The sequence below is a fragment of the Hirundo rustica genome, chromosome 38, assembly GCF_015227805.2.
Source record: "Hirundo rustica isolate bHirRus1 chromosome 38, bHirRus1.pri.v3, whole genome shotgun sequence".
Classification (NCBI taxonomy): domain Eukaryota; kingdom Metazoa; phylum Chordata; class Aves; order Passeriformes; family Hirundinidae; genus Hirundo; species Hirundo rustica.
This window is the reverse complement of record NC_080708.1, coordinates 16211-34248: the sequence shown is the minus strand read 5'-3', so window position 1 is coordinate 34248 and position 18038 is coordinate 16211. Positions and strand designations below refer to the sequence as shown.

At 63.0% G+C, this 18038-nt stretch overlaps 1 protein-coding gene across 1 annotated transcript in view; it reads right to left on the bottom strand.

Annotated features, from left to right (window-relative positions):
* Positions 1 to 75: 75 nt before the first annotated feature.
* Positions 76 to 18038, bottom strand: part of LOC120748213 (lysine-specific demethylase 5C-like) — a gene marked incomplete at its 5' end in the record, with an annotated part of 31621 nt that continues 13658 nt past the window's right edge. Inside the window, 14 exon segments of the mRNA XM_058421809.1 lie at positions 76 to 347; positions 732 to 789; positions 2077 to 2524; positions 2526 to 2608; positions 5566 to 5700; positions 5798 to 5977; positions 7119 to 7257; positions 7909 to 8267; positions 9720 to 9816; positions 11241 to 11388; positions 11493 to 11617; positions 12938 to 13119; positions 15034 to 15228; positions 17142 to 17261. Coding sequence (XP_058277792.1) covers positions 91 to 347; positions 732 to 789; positions 2077 to 2524; positions 2526 to 2608; positions 5566 to 5700; positions 5798 to 5977; positions 7119 to 7257; positions 7909 to 8267; positions 9720 to 9816; positions 11241 to 11388; positions 11493 to 11617; positions 12938 to 13119; positions 15034 to 15228; positions 17142 to 17261 — 2526 coding nt within the window.

Sequence of the window (18038 nt, the reverse complement as noted above, 5' to 3'; positions counted from 1 at the left end):
CACACAGGGACATGGGGACACCGTGGGGACACCACAGGGACATGGGGACACACAGGGACATGGGGGGTTCCAGCTCCAGCAGCACCGTGCTCAGCGCCTCCAGCTCTGCGGGGACACCGGGACATTGTGGGGACACCACGGGGACATGGGGACACACAGGGACATGGGGGGTTCCAGCTCCAGCAGCGCCACGCTCAGTGCCTCCAGCTCTGCAGGGACACAGGGACATTGTGGGGACATGGTGGGGACATCGTGGGGACACCACGGGGACACACAGGGACACACAGGGACACACAAGGACACTGGGAGTTCCAGCCCCAGCAGCGCCGCGCTCAGCGCCTCCAGCTCTGCGGGGACACCGTGGGGACATTGTGGGGACACCACAGGGACATGGGGACACACAGGGACACACGGGGACATGGGGACACACAGGGACATGGGGACACCGTGGGGACACCACGGGGACATGGGGACACACAGGGACATGGGGACACCGTGGGGACACCACGGGGACATGGGGACACACAGGGACATGGGACGTTCCAGCCCCAGCAGCGCTTCCAGCTCTGCAGGGACATGGGGACATTGTGGGGACACCATGGGGACACTGCAGGGTGCCCCCAGCAGCCCCTGAGCTCGGCAGGGACCCGTGGGAACCCCAGATCCCTCCGTCCCTCCCAGGTGGGATCCGGGGGATCCCAGGGCGTCCCCAAGCCCCCGACCCCACTCACCCGAGGGCAGGGGGCCGTTCTTCTCCGGGCTGGGGGCGTCCCCGTTCTCCACCGACACCTGGGGGGACGGAGGGAAGGTGTTCTGGGGGGGGCTCGGCCTCCCCCAGCCCCAAAACCTGCCCTGAACCCCCCAAAAACTGCCCCACACCTCCCCACTGCCCCCAAGATCCTTCCACCTTGGTCTGACCTTGTAGCTGGCCTCACACAGAGCACCATTGCCCCAAAACCCCCCCTAAATCCACCCAAAACCCCCGTAAACCCCCCAAAACTCCCCCCAAACACCGATAAATTCCCCCAAAAAACCCTAAATCCCCCCAAACCACCCTAAATCCCCCCCAAACCCCCCACCTTGGTCTGCTCGTTGCAGCTGGCCTCACGCAGGGAGTCTGACACCCCAAAACCCCCCAAATCCCCCCCAAACCCCCCACCTTGGTCTGCTCGTTGCAGCTGGCCTCGCGCAGGGGTCTGACACCCCAAATTCCCTCCAAATCCCCCCAAATCCCCCCCAAATCCCCCCCAAACCCGCACCTTGGTCTGCTCGTTGCAGCTGGCCTCGCACAGGGGTCTGACACCCCAAAACCCCCCAAAACCCCCCAAATCCCCCCCAACCCCCCACCTTGGTCTGCTCGTTGCAGCTGGCCTCGCGCAGGGGTCTGACACCCCAAATTCCCTCCAAATGCCCCCCAAATCACCCTAATTCACCCCAAACCCCTCACCTTGGTCTGCTCATTGCAGCTGGCCTCACGCAGGGGTCTGACACCCCAAATCCCCCCAAAATCACCCCAAATCCCCCCCAAACCCCCACCTTGGTCTGCTCATTGCAGCTGGTCTTGCGCAGGGGTCTGACACCCCAAATCCCCCCAAAATCCCCCCAAATCCCCCCCAAACCCCCACCTTGGTCTGCTCGTTGCAGCTGGCCTCGCGCAGGGGTCTGACACTCCAAACCTCCCTAAATCCCCCCAAAACCCCCCAAATCACCCTAATTCACCCCAAACCCCCCACCTTGGTCTGCTCGTTGCAGCTGGCCTCGCGCAGGGGTCTGACACCCCAAATCCCCCCAAATCCCCCCCAAACCCGCACCTTGGTCTGCTCGTTGCAGCTGGCCTCGCGCAGGGGGTCTGACACCCCAAAACCCCCCAAAACCCCCCAAATCCCCCCCAAACCCGCACCTTGGTCTGCTCGTTGCAGCTGGCCTCGTGCAGGGGTCTGACACCCCAAATCCCCCCCAAATCACCCTAATTCACCCCAAACCCGCACCTTGGTCTGCTCGTTGCAGCTGGCCTCGCGCAGGGGTCTGACACCCCAAAACCCCCCAAAACCCCCCAAATCCCCCCAAACCCCCCACCTTGGTCTGCTCGTTGCAGCTGGCCTCGCGCAGGGCGCCGTCGCCGCCGTCGCCGCCGTGCAGCCGGTGCCGCAGCGCCGCCAGCCGCTCCAGGGGCCCGGCCACGTCCGGGGACGCCAGGAGCTGCCGGGCTCGGTCCTGCCAGGTGATGGCCCGCTCGGTGAGGCACTGCAGCGCCTCTCCCTCGGGCAGCCTCACGGGCAGCTTCTGCAGGGCCACCAGCAAGGCCAGGATGGTCTCGAGGCGCGGGCGCCGCGAGCGCTGGCACAGCGGGCACAGGAACTTGGCGTCCCACTCCCACCAGGCCGGCGAAGGTTTCTGAGCGCCCAGGCGGGGCCAGGAGACGCAGGAGCCGTGGAACCAGTCCCGGCAGAGCTGGCACTGCAGCATGGCCGGCCCCGCCGGCTGCCCGCAGACGCAGGACGGGGGGGCCCGGGCCCGGCAGAGGAGGAGCGGATTTCTGAGAGTTGGCGTGGCGCAGACGCAGCATGCCCTCCTTCTCCTTCTGCTCGCCCTCCTTGAACGCCACGATCTGGGGAAGGGGGAGAGCGGGGGGTGAGAGGGGACAGGATTGCGGGGTGACATCCCCAAAGCCTTGAATGCCACGATTTGGGGGAGAGCGGGGGTGAGAGGGGACAGGATTGGGAGGTGACATCCCCAAAGCCTTGGATATCATGGTCTGGGGGTGAGAGGGGAAAGGATTGTGGGGTGACATCCCCAAACATTTCAATGTCATGATCTGGGGGTGAGAGGGGACAGGATTGCGGGGTGACATCCCCAAAGCCTTGGATATCATGGTCTGGGGGTGAGAGGGGACAGGATTGGGGGGTGACATCCCCAAACATTTCAATGTCATGATCTGGGGCTGAGAGGGGACAGGATTGCGGGGCGACATCCCCAAAGCCTTGAATGCCACGATTTGGGGGAGAGTGGGGGGTCAGAGGGGACAGGATTGGGGGGTGACATCCCCAAAGCCTTGGATATCATGATCTGGGGGTGAGAGGGGACAGGATTGGGGGGTGACATCCCCAAAGCCTTGAATGTCATCATCTGGGGCTGAGAGGTGACAGGATTGGGGGGTGACATCCCCAAAGCCTTGAATGCCACCGTCTGGGGGAGAGCGGGGGGTGAGAGGGGACAGGATTGCGGGGTGACATCCCCAAAGCCTTGAATATCATGATCTGGGGGTGAGAAGGGACAGGATTGGGGGGTGACATCCCCAAACCTTTGAATGTCATGATCTGGGGTGGGGGAGAGGATTGGGGGAACGTGGGTGATCCACCCCCAAAGCCTTGGATATCATGATCTGGGGGTGAGAGGGGACAGGATTAGGGGGTGACATCCCCAAAGCCTTGGATATCATGATCTGGGGGTGAGAGGGGACAGGATTAGGGGGTGACATCCCCAAAGCCTTGAATGCCACCGTCTGGGAGAGAGCAGGGGGTGAGAGGGGACAGGATTGGGGGGTGACATCCCCAAAGCCTTGGATATCATGATCTGGGGGTGAGAGGGGACAGGATTGGGGGGTGACATCCCCAAACATTTCAATGTCATGATCTGGGGGTGAGAGGGGACAGGATTGGGGGGTGACATCCCCAAACATTTCAATGTCATGATCTGGGGGTGAGAGGGGACAGGATTGGGGGGTGACATCCCCAAAGCCTTGGTTATCATGATCTGGGGGTGAGAGGGGACAGGATTGGGGGGTGACATCCCCAAAGCCTTGGATATCATGATCTGGGGGTGAGAGGGGACAGAATTGGGGGGTGACATCCCCAAAGCCTTGAATGCCACGATTTGGGGGAGAGTGGGGGGTGAGAGGGGACAGGATTGCGGAGTGACATCCCCAAACATTTCAATGTCATGATCTGGGGGAGAGCGGGGGGTGAGAGGGGACAGGATTGCGGGGTGACATCCCCAAAGCCTTGGATATCATGATCTGGGGGTGAGAGGGGACAGGATTGGGGGGTGACATCCCCAAAGCCTTGAATGCCACGATTTGGGGGAGAGCAGGGGGTGAGAGGGGACAGGATTGGGGGGTGACATCCCCAAAGCCTTGGATATCATGACCTGGGGGTGAGAGGTGACAGGATTGGGGGAATGTGGGTGATCCATCCCCAAAGCCTTGAATATCATGATCTGGGGGTGAGAGGGGACAGGATTGGGGGGTGACATCCCCAAAGCCTTGGATATCATGGTCTGGGGGTGAGAGGGGACAGGATTGCGGGGTGACATCCCCAAATCTCTGAATATGAAGATCCAGGGGAGAGCAAGGGGGGTGACAGGGGACAGGATTGGGGGAACACATCCCCAAAGCTTTGAATGCCACCGTCAGGGTGTGAGAGGTGACAGGGATTGGGGGACCACATTCCCAAATCCCTGAATGCCATGATCTGGGGGACAGGAGCAGGATGAGAGGTGACAGGATTGGGGGACCGCATCCCCAAAGCCTTGAATGTCATCATCAGGGTGTGAGAGGTGACAGGGATTGGGGGAACACATCCCCGGAGCTTTGAATGTCATGATCTGGGGTGGGGGACAGCAGGGTAAGAGGTGACAGGATTGGGGGACCACATCCCCAGACCCTTGAATACAAAGATCTGGGGGAAAACCGGGAGTGTGAGAGGTGACAGGATTGGGGAGACGTGGGTGACGCATCCCCAAACCCTTGAATATCATGATCTGGGGGACAGAGGTGACAGGGATTGGGGGATATGGGTGCTCCTCACCCCAAACCTCTGAATGCCATAATTTGGGTGACAGAAGTGACAGGGACTGGGGAATGTGGGTGCTCCTCACCCCAAACCTTTAAATACCATGGTCTGGGTGACAAAGGTGGCAGGGACTGGGGGATGTGGGGGCTCCTCACCCCAAATCCCCAAATGCCATGATCTGGGTGACAGAGGTGACAGGGACTGGGGAATGTGGGTGCTCCTCACCCCAAACCCCTGAATGCCATGATCTGGATGACAGGGACTGGGGAATGTGGGGGCTCCTCACCCCAAACCTTTGAAAGCCATGATCTGGGTGACAGAGGTGACAGGGACTGGGGAATGTGGGGGCTCCTCACCCCAAACCCCTGAATGCCATGATCTGGGTGACAGGGACCGGGGAATGTGGGGGCTCCTCACCCCAAACCTTTGAAAGCCATGATCTGGGTGACAGAGGTGACAGGGACTGGGGAATGTGGGGGCTCCTCACCCCAAACCCCTGAATGCCATGATCTGGGTGACAGGGACTGGGGAATGTGGGTGCTCCTCACCCCAAACCCCTGAATGCCATGATCTGGGTGACAGGGACCGGGGAATGTGGGGGCTCCTCACCCCAGACCACCACAATCCAGGGGAATTAAGGAACGCGAGCAGCGACAGCCATCGGGGGCGGATACGGTGCCCCCCACCCCGAACACCCCGATTTTGGGGTGAGGACAGCAGCAATACCAAGGCTGGGGAAGGGGGGGGGGGGGTCCCCCACCGTCCCCCTCCTCACCACAGCACCGGGATCCCGCAGATCCTGCGCCGACAGCCCCAAGCTCTCGGCGTCCAGCCGGTACAACCCCGGCTCCTGCCGCCACTTGAGCCTCTTGCTGCTGTCCGAGCCGGCGTCGGCGCAGGGACACAACACCTGAGGGGCGAGGGGGACGCGCCGGGATGGGGGTCCAGCGCCCTGCCGGGACACCCCCAAACCGCTCCCCACGCGCTCCCCCCGACAAAAACCCCACCTCGAGCAGGGTGTAGCAGGAGTTCTTCTTGAGGAAGGTGCGGGAGGCTTTGTCCCGCCACGAGTGCGCGGTGCCGACCTGCACCTCCAGCTGCCGCAGCTCCTCCAGGCGCACCGGCAGGTCCCGGCCCACGGCCACCAGCCCCTCCAGGTCATCCAGGCACGGGTAGTGGTCACCGTTCTGCGGGGACACGGCGGGGACACGGCGGGGACACGGTGAGAGACGGGCCTGGGGGGTGGCGGGGGCGTGGGAGGGATGGGAGGGGGACGTGGGATGGGATGGGGACAGGGTGGGGACATGGTGGGATGGACAGGGATGGGACAGGATGGGGACATGGCAGGGACAGGGATGGGGACACGACAGGGACAGGGATGGGGACATGGTGGCAGGGATGGGACAGGATGGGGACATGGCAGGGACAGGGATGGGGACGTGGTGGCAGGGATGGGACAGGATGGGGACATGGTGGCAGGGATGTGGAAGGGACAGGATGGGGACATGGTGGAGGAACACAGATGGGACAAGGTGGGGACAGGGTGGCAGGGATGTGGAAGGGACAGGGACAGGACGGGGACATGGTGGCAGATGGGAGATCCAAGGGGACAGGATGGTGACACAGGAGCGTCCAGGGTTCATGGGGACAGGGAGAGGATGGGGACATGGGGACAGGATGGTGACACAGGAGTGTCCAGTGTCCATGACAGGGACACAGGAGTGTCCAGTGTCCATGGGGACAGGATGGTGACACAGGAGTGTCCAATATCCACAGGGACATGGACATGGAGGTGTCCATGGGGACAGGATGGGGACACAGGAGTGTGCAGTGCCCATGGGGACAGTGCAGTGACACCAGGGTGTCCCTGGGGACAGCAGGGTGACACTGGGGTGTCCATGGGGACAGCAGGGTGACACCGGGGTGCCCATGGGGACAGCAGGGTGACACCAGGGTGTCCCTGGGGACAGCAGGGTGACACCAGGGTGCCCATTGGGACAGCAGGGTGACACCAGGGTGCCCATGGGGACAGCGCGGTGACACCAGGGTGCCCATGAGGACAGTGCAATGACACCAGGGTGCCCATTGGGACAGCGCGGTGACACCAGGGTGTCCCTGGGGACAGTGCAATGACACCGGGGTGCCCATGGGGACAGCGTGGTGACACCAGGGTGTCCCTGGGGACAGCAGGGTGACACCAGGGTGTCCCTGGGGACAGCGCGGTGACACCAGGGTGCCCCTGGGGACAGCGAGGTCACTCCGCGGTTGCAGCACAGGGGTCGTGGGGGGTCCCAAAGCCCCGGGGGGCCGTGGGGGTGCAGAGCCCACCTGGATCTCCTCGACGTCGGCGATCCAGGCGCGGGCTTTGGCCAGGGCCTCCTTCAGGGCCTGGATGTTGGGCAGCAGCGCCGGAATGTTCTCGGCCTCCTTGATGATGGCGGCCAGCGTGGCCGGGGGGTGCTTCTGCCTGCGGGGAGGGGTCAGAGCCGGGGACCCCCGAGACCCCGGAGATCCCCCCACGACGGCCCCGGAGCCGGGGCAGGAACCTCGGAGGAACGGCCGAGCCCCAAACCTTCATCCCCAGCAGCTTCATCCCCTCCTGGGCACGGCGGGAGCAGCCCCCAGACCCTTTATGTCACCCCAAAAACACGAGGGGGAGACCCCAGACCCTTTATGTCACCCCCAAAGGCATGAGGAGGAGACCCCAGACCCTTTACAACCCTGGAGAGACACAAAGTGCAGCCCCCAGACCCTTTTATATCGCCCCAAAAACACGAGGTGCAGCCCCCAGCTGTTCTAAATCCCCCCAAAAACACAAAGTGCAGCTCCCAGCTCCCTTAAATTCCCCCAAAACCACGAAGTGCAGCCCCCAGCCCCTTTATAACTCCCAAAAACCACGAGGGGCAGACCCCAGCCCCTTTATATGCCCACAAAGACACAAAGTGCAGCCCCCAGCCCCCTTAAACCCCACCAAAACCACAAAGTGCAGCCCCCAGCCCCCTTAAACCCCCCCAAAACCACGAGGTGCAGCCCCCAGCCCCCTTAAACCCCACCAAAACCACGAGGTGCAGCCCCCAGCCCCTTTCTCTCCCCCCGGGGAGCGCTCCCCGCCGCTGACCTGGCCTCGAGGCACATCTGAGCCTTCTCCTCCCAGCGCTGGGCGATGGTCAGCAGCTCCTGCAGCTCGGCCATGGCCACGTCCACGGCGGGGCTGGGGGCCACGGTGCGGCCGGCCTGGATCAGGCCGCGCATGACGGGCAGGGGGACGCGGGCGCGGGGGGACCGCAGGGTGGCCGTCACCTCCTCCAGCCAGGCGGCCTGGGCCAGCTGCCGCTCCAGGCGCCGGCCCTCGGGCACCTCCACGCCCAGGCGGGCGCCGCGATCCAGCAGCTCCTGCAGGGCGCCCGGGCCCGGCGGGGGAACGTCCAGAGCGGCGCGAGCCTCGGCCTGGAACGCCTCCACCCGCTCCAGCAGCGCCTGCGCGGGGACGGGGACGCGGTCAGGGACGGGGACGGGGACAGGGATGGGGTCAGGGACGGGGACGGGGACAGGGGGTGACACCGTGTCAGGGACGGGGACGGGGTCAGGGACGGGGACAGGGTCAGGGACGGGGACGGGGTCAGGGACGGGGTCAGGGACGGGGACAGGGTCAGGGACGGGGACGGGGACAGGGATGGGGACAGGGACGGGGTCAGGGATGGGGACGGGGACGCGGTCAGGGACGGGGACGCGGTCAGGGACGGGGATGGGGTCAGGGACAGGGACGGGGTCAGGGACGGGGACGGGGACAGGGACGGGGATGGGGTCAGGGACGGGGACGGGGATGGGGACAGGGGGTGACACAGGGTCAGGGACGGGGACAGGGATGGGGACAGGGGGTGACACAGGGTCAGGGACGGGGACAGGGATGGGGACAGGGTCAGAGACGCGGTCAGGGATGGGGACGGGGTCAGGGACGGGGACAGGGGGTGACACCGTGTCAGGGATAGGGATGGGGTCAGGGATGGGGACATGGATAGGGACAGTGTCAGGGACGGGGACAGGGTCAGGGATGGGGACAGGGGGTGACACCATGTCAGGGATGGGGACAGGGACGGGGATGGGGACAGGGACAGGGGGTGACACCGTGTCAGGGACGGGGACAGGGACAGTGTCAGGGACAGTGTCAGGGATGGGGACAGAGATAGGGACAGTGTCAGGGACGGGGACAGAGGACAGGGACAGTGTCAGGGACGGGGATGGGGACACCGTGTCAGGGATGGGGACAGGGGACAGGGACACCGTGTCAGGGATGGGGGACAGGGACACTGTGTCAGGGATGGGGACAGGGGACACGTGTCGGGGACAGGGACACCGTGTCAGGGATGGGGACACCGTGTCAGGGATGGGGACAGGGACAGAGTCAGGGATGGGGACAGGGGACAGGGACGGGGGACAAGGACAGTGTCAGGGACGGGGATGGGGACACTGTGTCAGGGACAGGGACAGTGTCAGGGATGGGGACAGGGACAGGGACACCGTGTCAGGGACGGGGACGCGGTCAGGGACAGGGATGGGGTCAGGGACACCGTGTCAGGGATGGGGACAGGGGACACGCGTCGGGGACAGGAACACCGTGTCAGGGACAGGCTGGAGACAGGATGTGACACTGCTGGGACACCAGGTCTGGGACAGCCATGGGACATTGTGTGACACCTCTGAGACACAGAGGGACAGCACCAGGACACTATGGGACACCCCGGGGACACTGTGTGACACCTCTGGGACACCGTGTGACACCCCTGGGACACCATGTGACAACCCTGGGACACAATGTGACCCAGTATGACACCCCTGGGACACCATGACACCCCGGGACACCGTGTGACCCCGTGTGACCCCTCTGTGACCCCGTGTGACCCCATGTGACCCCGTGTGACGCGGTCCCACCTGCACGTCCCCGATCTGGTGCATGACGCAGGGCAGTTGGTTCATCTGCTCCAGGAACGCCCGCAGCTCCTCCAGCGTCAGCGCCGGCGCGGGGACCCTGCGGGGACACGGGGGACACTGAGGGGACACCCAGGGGACAGGGACACCCAGGGGACACTGAGGGGACACGGGGGACACTGAGGGGACACCCAGGGGACAGGGACACCCGGGGGACACTGAGGGGACACGGGGGACACTGAGGGGACACCCAGGGGACAGGGACACCCGGGGGACCCTGCGGGGACACCCAGGGGACCCTGCGGGGACACGGGGGACACTGAGGAGACACCCAGGGGACCCTGAGGGGACACGGGGGACACTGAGGGGACACCCAGGGGACCCTGAGGGGACACGGGGGACACTGAGGGGACACCCAGGGGACCCTGTGGGGACACGGGGGACACTGAGGGGACACCCAGGGGACACAGGGGACAGTGAGAGGACAGTGAGGGGACACCCAGGGGACACCCAGGGGACACCCAGGGGACACTGAGGGGACACTGAGGGGACACTCAGGGGACACTGAGGGGACACTCAGGGGACACTGAGGGGACACCCAGGGGACACAGGGGACAGTGAGAGGAGGGGACGTGGAGGGGACAGGGATGGGACGGGGACACAGGGGCAGATGGAAGGAATACAGGGAACAGGACGGGGACATGGAGTGTCCCACATCCATAGGGACAGGACAAGGACAAGGACACGCAAGTGTCCAGTGTCCACGACAGGAACACAGGAACATCCAATGTCCATAGGGACAGGACACAGAAATGTCCAGTGTCCACGAGAGGGACACAGGAATGTCCAATGTCCATAGGGACAGGACACAGAAATGTCCAGTGTCCATGACAGGGACACAGGAACATCCAATGTCCATAGGGACAAGGAAAAGGACAAGGACATGGAAGTGTCCAGTGTCCATGACAGGAACACAGAAGTGTCCCATGTCCATAGGGACAGGACACAGAAATGTCCAGTGTCCGTGACAGGGACACAGGAACATCCAATATCCATAGGGACAGGACACAGAAATGTCCCGTGTCCATGACAGGGACACAGGAACATCCAATGTCCACAGGGACAGGACACAGAAATGTCCAGTGTCCATGACAGGAACACAGGAACCTCCAATATCCATAGGGACAAGGACAAGGACAAGGACAAGGAAGTGTCCAGTGTCCGTGACAGGAACACAGGAACATCCAATATCCATAGGGACAAGGACACAGAAATGTCCCGTGTCCATGACAGGGACACAGGAACACCCAAAATCCACAGAGGACAAGGACACAGAAGTGTCCAGTGTCCATGACAGGAACACAGGAATGACCAAAACCCACAGAGGACAGCACAAGTCCCCAGAGAAGCGCAACAACGACAGGAAACCGACACTGAGACCACAGGGAGAGGCACTCGGGATGGTGACACTGAGCTGCTGGGGACACCCTGGGGACACCCTGGGGACACCCTGGGGACACTCACCCGGTCTCCTGGGAGCTGATGAGCCCCAGCGCCTCGGACACGCAGCGCTCGGCCTGGCCCAGGCAGCCCTTGAGGCGATGCAGCAGCTCGTTCTCGGGGAACTTGCGCTCCCGCGCCTCCGACTCCAGCGCCCGCAGCTCCTCCAGCGCTGGCCGGGCACGGTTGGGGAGGCAGGGGTGGGTCAGGGCCGGGCTCTGAGCCCCCCCAAAACCTCCCCTGAGACCCCCCAGCCCCGCTGAGACCCCCACTCACTGCGCTTGCGGCCGTCCTCCACCTCCAGGGCGATGCGCACCTTGTTGGCCCAGGTGTCGAAGGACTCGGCGCGCACCTTGAGCTTGTGCAGCATGGCCGGGAGCTCGTCCAGGGTGTAGCGGTACCTGGGGGGGCACCGGGGGGGTCACTGCGAGAGCCCCCCACCTACCCATGGACCCACCCAAGGGTGTGAAGGGGACCCCCAGGATTGAGAGCGTGGGGTATGAAGGGGTTTTGGGGTGGTGGGGGGCGGTGAGAGCGTCCCTGATGGGGGGGGGGATGGAGCCCCCCACACACACCCTGGGTTAGGGGTGTAGACCCCCCCAAGTTCTCCAGCACCCCCAAATCATAGCTGGGGTCACCCCAGGACTCGCAGCCCTACCCCCAGATCAACCGGTGCGGGGTCACAGCGAGGGCCCCAAAATTGCACCCCGAATCTTACAGTCCCCCATGTCACCCCCAAAAAAGGGCACAGACGGGTCCCCAGCACCCCCAAACCATCCCCTTGTCACCCAAAAGGGGCACAGCCAGGTGTCCAGCACCCCCAAACCATCTCCTTGTCACCCAAAAGGGGCACGGACAGGTCCCCAGCACCCCTAAAACACCCTGATGTCCCCCTCAGGAGAACAGCAAGTCCCCCAACCCCACTCCCAGCCCCCCAAACCCCTCTCCCAGCCCCTTCAAGCTCCCCAGGACCCCAAACACCTCTCTCAGCTGCCCCAAATCCCTCTCCCAGCCCCAAACCCCTGTCTCAGCACCCTAAATCCCTCTCCCAGCCCCGCAAACCTCTTTCCAAACACCCTAACCCCTGTCCCAGCCCCCCAAACCCCTCTGTCAGCCCCCCAAACCCCAGTCCCAGCCCCCTCAAGATCCCCAGCACCCCAAATCCCTCTCCCACCCCTCCAACCCCTCTCCCACCACCCCAAATCCCTCTCCCACCCCTCCAACCCCTCTCCCACCCCTCCAACCCCTCTCCCACCCCCCCAAATCCCTCTCCCACCCCTCTCCCACCCCTCCAATCCTCTCCCACCACCCCAACCCCTCTCCCACCCCGCCAAACCCCTCTCCCACCCCTCCAACCCCTCTCCCACCACCCCAACCCCTCTCCCACCCCTCCAACCCCTCTCCCACCCCCCCAAATCCCTCTCCCACCCCTCCAATCCCTCTCCCACCCCTCCAACCCCTCTCCCACCCCCCAAATCCCTCTCCCATCCCCTCCAACCCCTCTCCCACCACCCCAATCCCTCTCCCAGCCCCCCAAACCCCTCTCACACCCCTCCACCCCTCTCCCACCCCTCCAAACCCCTCTCCCACCACCCCAAATCCCTCTCCCACCCCCCCAAACCCCTCTCCCACCCCTCCAACCCCTCTCCCATCCCCTCCAACCCCTCTCCCAGCCCCCCAACCCCCTCCCCCAGCCCCCCAAGCCCCCCCAGCCCCCCCACCTGAGGTACTGCTTGCTGCGGGGGCACTTGCAGAGGTCGTCCATGTGGTAGAGGCAGACGAGGCCCTGGGGGCAGTCGTAGCAGGCCAGCGCCGACAGGAAGCACGTCGTCTTGCACTTGTCGCACTGGCGCTCGTCGTCGGGCAGCAGCTCGAAGGCCTCGCGCTCCGCCTCCGTGATGCCCTGGGGGGGGCAAAAAAAATGGATATCAGACCCCCCTGTGGAGATTTTGGGGTGTCCTCAGCGCCTCCAATCCCATCCTGATCCGCTGATGGGGAGAAAAATTCTGTCAGATTCTCCTCAGCACTCCCAACACCTCCTACTCTGCCTTCATGATGCTCTGGGAGGGCAAAAAAAATGGATATCAGACATCCCCGTGGAGATTTTGGGGTGTCCTCAGCACCCCTAGTCCCTTCTTGATTCACTGAGAGTGACAAAAATTCTGTCAGATTGTCCCCAGCAGCCCCAACCCTTCCTGTTCTGCCTCTGTGATGCCCTGGGAGCATCACAAAAAAAGGGCAAAAAAAATGGAAGTGAGATCCCCACAAAGAGATTTTGGGGTGCCTCTGTACCCCAAATCCCTTCCTGTTCTACTGAGAGGGAGAAAAATTCTGTCAGATTCTCCCCAGCAGCTCCAACCCTTCCTGCTCTGCCTCCGTGATACTGTGGGAGGGCAAAAAAAATGGATGTGAGACCCCCCCGTGGAGATTTTGGGGTGTCCTCAGCACCCCTAGTCCCTTCTTGATTCACTGAGAGTGACAAAAATTGTGTCAGATTCTCCCCAGCAGCCCCAACCCTTCCTGCTCCGCCTTCATGATGCTCTAGGAGGGCAAAAAAAATGGATATCAGACCCCCCCGTGGAGATTTTGGGGTGCCTCTGTACCCCAAATCCCTTCCTGATCCTCTGATGGGGAAGAAAATTCTGTCAGATTCCCTCCAGCACTCCCAACCCTTCCTCGACCCACCCTGTGATGCCCTGAGGGGGCAAAAAATGGATATCAGACCCCCCCGTGGAGATTTTGGGGTGCCCCCAGTACCCCAAATCCCACTATGACCTTCCAGAGAAGCACAAACAAAACCCTCAGCCCTTCCTCAGAGATTCTGGGGTGCCCCCAGCACCCCCAACCCCTCCATAACCCCCTAAGCGTGACCCTAACCCTAACCCTCATCCCTTCTTTAGAGCTTTTGGGGTGCCCCCAGTACCCCCAACCCCTCCATAACCCCCCAAAGAGTGACACAAACACAACCCTCAGCCTTTCCCCAGAGTTTTTGGGGTGTCCCTGTACCCCAAACCCTTCCATAACCCCCTGAGAGTGACACAAACACAACCCTCATCCCATCCCCAGAGGTTTTGGGGTGCCCCCAGTACCCCCAACCCCTCCATAACCCCCTAAGAGTGACCCTAACCCTAACCCTCACCCCATCCCCAGAGTTCCTGGGGTGCCCCCAGCACCCCCAACTCCTCTAAGACCTTCCAGAGGAGCACAAACACGACCCTCACCCCATCCCCAGAACTTCTGGGGTGCCCCCAGTACCCCAAACCCCTCCATAACCCCCCAAAGAGCGACACAAACACAACCCTCATCCCATCCCCAGAGTTTTTGGGGTGTCCCTAACACCCCCAACCCCTCCATAACCCTAACCCTCATCCCTTCTTTAGAGCTTTTGGGGTGCCCCCAGCACCCCCAATCCCTCTACGACCTCCCAGAGGAGCACAAACACAACCCTCAGCCTTTCCCCAAAGATTTTGGGGTGCCCCCAGCACCCCCAACCCCTCCATAACCCCCCAAAGAGTGACCCTAACCCTAACCCTCATCCCATCCCCAGAGCTTTTGGGGTGCCCCCAGCACCCCCAATCCCTCTACGACCTTCCAGGGGAGCACAAACACAACCCTCACCCTTCCCCCAAAGATTCTGGGGTGTTTTGGGGTGCCCCCAGCACCCCAAACCCCTCCACAAACCCCCCCCCAAAGAGCGACACCAACACAACCCTCAAAATTCCCCCTTCCCTTCCCCGCTCCCCCCCACCTTTTTTTTTGGGGTGGGGGGAGCAGCTCCCACCCCCGATGTGATTTCATTTTTGGGGTGCCCCCCCACCTTTTCCAGCAGGGCCTTGCGCAGTTTCCTCTCCTCCTGCACCAGCACGAACATCTCCTTGTGCACGGCGGCCGCCAGGTTCAGGTCCAGCTTCTCGGGGCTCGCCGCCATCTTGCAGATCAGCTCCTCGTGCGAGAAGACGCAGTAGCGGCGCAGGCGGCGGTAGTGCTCGATGCATTGCCTGCCTGCGGGGAGCTGCACGGGGAGTGGGGGGTCAGGGGGCACCCCAAAATCTGGGGGAACCCCTAAATACAGCCCTGAACCCGGCTGGGGTAATGCTGCTTGAACTGCAGAGCTGAACCCCCAAACCTGGGAATCCCCGCTCTGTTCCTGACAGGGTAGTGCTCGATGCATTGCCTGCCTGCGGGGAGCTGCACGGGGAGAGGGGGGTCAGGGGGCACCCCAAAATCTGGGGGAACCCCTAAACACAGCCCTGAACCCAGCTGGGTATCCTCAGTGCTGAACCCCCAAACCTGGCGAATCCCCGCTCTGTTCCTGAACTGTGCAGTGCTCGATGCATTGCCTGCCTGCGGGGAGCTGCACGGGGAGTGGGGGGTCAGGGGGCACCCCAAAAATGGGGGAACCCCTAAATACAGCCCTGAACCCGGCTGGGGTAATGCTGCTCGAACTGCAGAGCTGAACCCCCAAACCTGGCAACCCCGCTCTGCCCCTGAACCAGGTAGTGTCAATGCATTGCCTGCCTGCGGGGAGCTGCACGGGGAGTGGGGGGTCAGGGGGCACCCCAAAATCTGGGGGAACCCCTAAATACAGCCCTGAACCCGGCTGGGGAAATGCTGCTTGAACTGCAGAGCTGAACCCCCAAACCTGGGAATCCCGCTCTGTTCCTGACAGGGTAGTGCTCGATGCATTGCCTGTGGGGAGCTGCATGGGATGGGGAGGGTCAGGGGGCACCCCAAAAACGGGGGGAACCCCTAAATACAGCCCTGAACCCGGCTGGGGAAATGCTGCTTGAATTGCAGAGCTGAACCCCCAAACCTGGGAATCCCCGCTCTGCCCCTGAACCAGGTAGTGTCAATGCACTGCCTGCCTGCGGGGAGCTGCACGGGGAGTGGGGGGTCAGGGGGCACCCCAAAATCGGGGGGAACCCCTAAACACAGCCCTGAACCCGGCTGGGTATCCTCAGTGCTGAACCCCCAAACCTGGGAACCCCTCTCTGTTCCTGACAGGGTAGTGCTCGATGCATTGCATTGCCTGTGGGGAGCTGCACGGGGAGTGGGGGGTCAGGGGGCACCCCAAAATCTGGGGGAACCCCTAAACACAGCCCTGAACCCGGCTGGGTACCCCCAAGGCTGAGCCCCCAAACCTGGGAATCCCCGCTCTGTTCCTGACAGGGTAGTGCTCGATGCATTGCATTGCCTGCGGGGAGCTGCACGGGATGGGGAAGGGGGTCAGGGGGCACCCCAAAATCTGGGGGAACCCCTAAATACAGCCCTGAACCCGGCTGGGTATCCTCAGTGCTGAACCCCCAAATCTGGCGAATTCCTGCTCTGTCCCTGAGCTGTGCAGTGCTCGATGCATTGCATTGCCTGCGGGGAGCTGCGTGGGATGGGGAGGGTCAGGGGGGCACCCCAAAAACAGGGGGGAACCCCTAAACACAGCCCTGAACCCGGCTGGGTACCCCCAAACCTGGGAATCCCCACTCTGTCCCTGAACTGTGCAGTGCTCGATGCATTGCCTGCCTGTGGGGAGCTGCACGGGGAGTGGGGGGTCAGGGGGCACCCCAAAATCTGGGGGAACCCCTAAACACAGCCCTGAATCCGGCTGAGGAAATGCTGCTCGAACCGCAGAGCTGAACCCCCAAACCTGGCAACTCCCTGAGCACAAACCTGAGCAAAACCCCCCCAGGTCCATTGCCTTCCCCCCAAGGTATTTTCCTGCCCCCTCCAGCTATTTCCCTTCCCCCCAAGGTATTTTTTCTGCCCCCCAGGTCCATTTCCTTCCCCCCCAGGTCCATTTTCTACCCCTCCAGGTATTTTCCTTCCCCCCCAAGGTATTTTCCTGCCCCCCAGGTATTTTCCTGCCCCCCCAGGTATTCTCCTGCCCCCCCAGGTGTTTTCCCGCCCCACCCCGGGTGTTTCGGCGCTCACCCAGTCGGCCGTGCAGAAGTTGACGGCCTCGGCGAAGTTGTAGCCCTGGTTGAAGCCGCTGTGGTAGGCGCGGGGGAAGGTGATGACGAACTCGCCGGCGCATTGGTTGGTCCTCACCACCTGCGGGACACACCTGGGCTCACACCTGGGCTCACACCTGGGCTCACCCCTGAGCTCACACCTGGGCTCACACCTGAGCTCACACCTGGGCTCACACCTGGGCTCACACCTGGGCTCACACCTGAGCTCACACCTGGGCTCACACCTGAGCTCACACCTGAGCTCACACCTGAGCTCACCCCTGGGCTCACACCTGGGCTCACACCTGAGCTCACACCTGGGCTCACACCTGAGCTCACACCTGAGCTCACACCTGGGCTCACACCTGAGCTCACACCTGGGCTCACCCCTGAGCTCACACCTGGGCTCACACCTGGGCTCACATCTGAGCTCACACCTGGGCTCACCCCTGGGCTCACCCCTGAGCTCACACCTGGGCTCACCCCTGGGCTCACACCTGGGCTCACACCTGGGCTCACACCCGGGCTCACACCCGGGCTCACACCCGAGCTCACACCTGGGCTCACACCTGAGCTCACACCTGGGCTCACACCTGAGCTCACACCTGGGCTCACACCTGGGCTCACACCTGGGCTCACACCTGAGCTCACACCTGGGCTCACACCTGGGCTCACCCCTGGGCTCACACCTGAGCTCACCCCTGGGCTCACACCTGGGCTCACACCTGAGCTCACACCTGGGCTCACACCCGGGCTCACACCCGAGCTCACACCCGGGCTCACACCTGGGCTCACACCTGAGCTCACACCTGGGCTCACCCCTGGGCTCACACCTGGGCTCACACCCGGGCTCACCCCTGGGCTCACACCTGGGCTC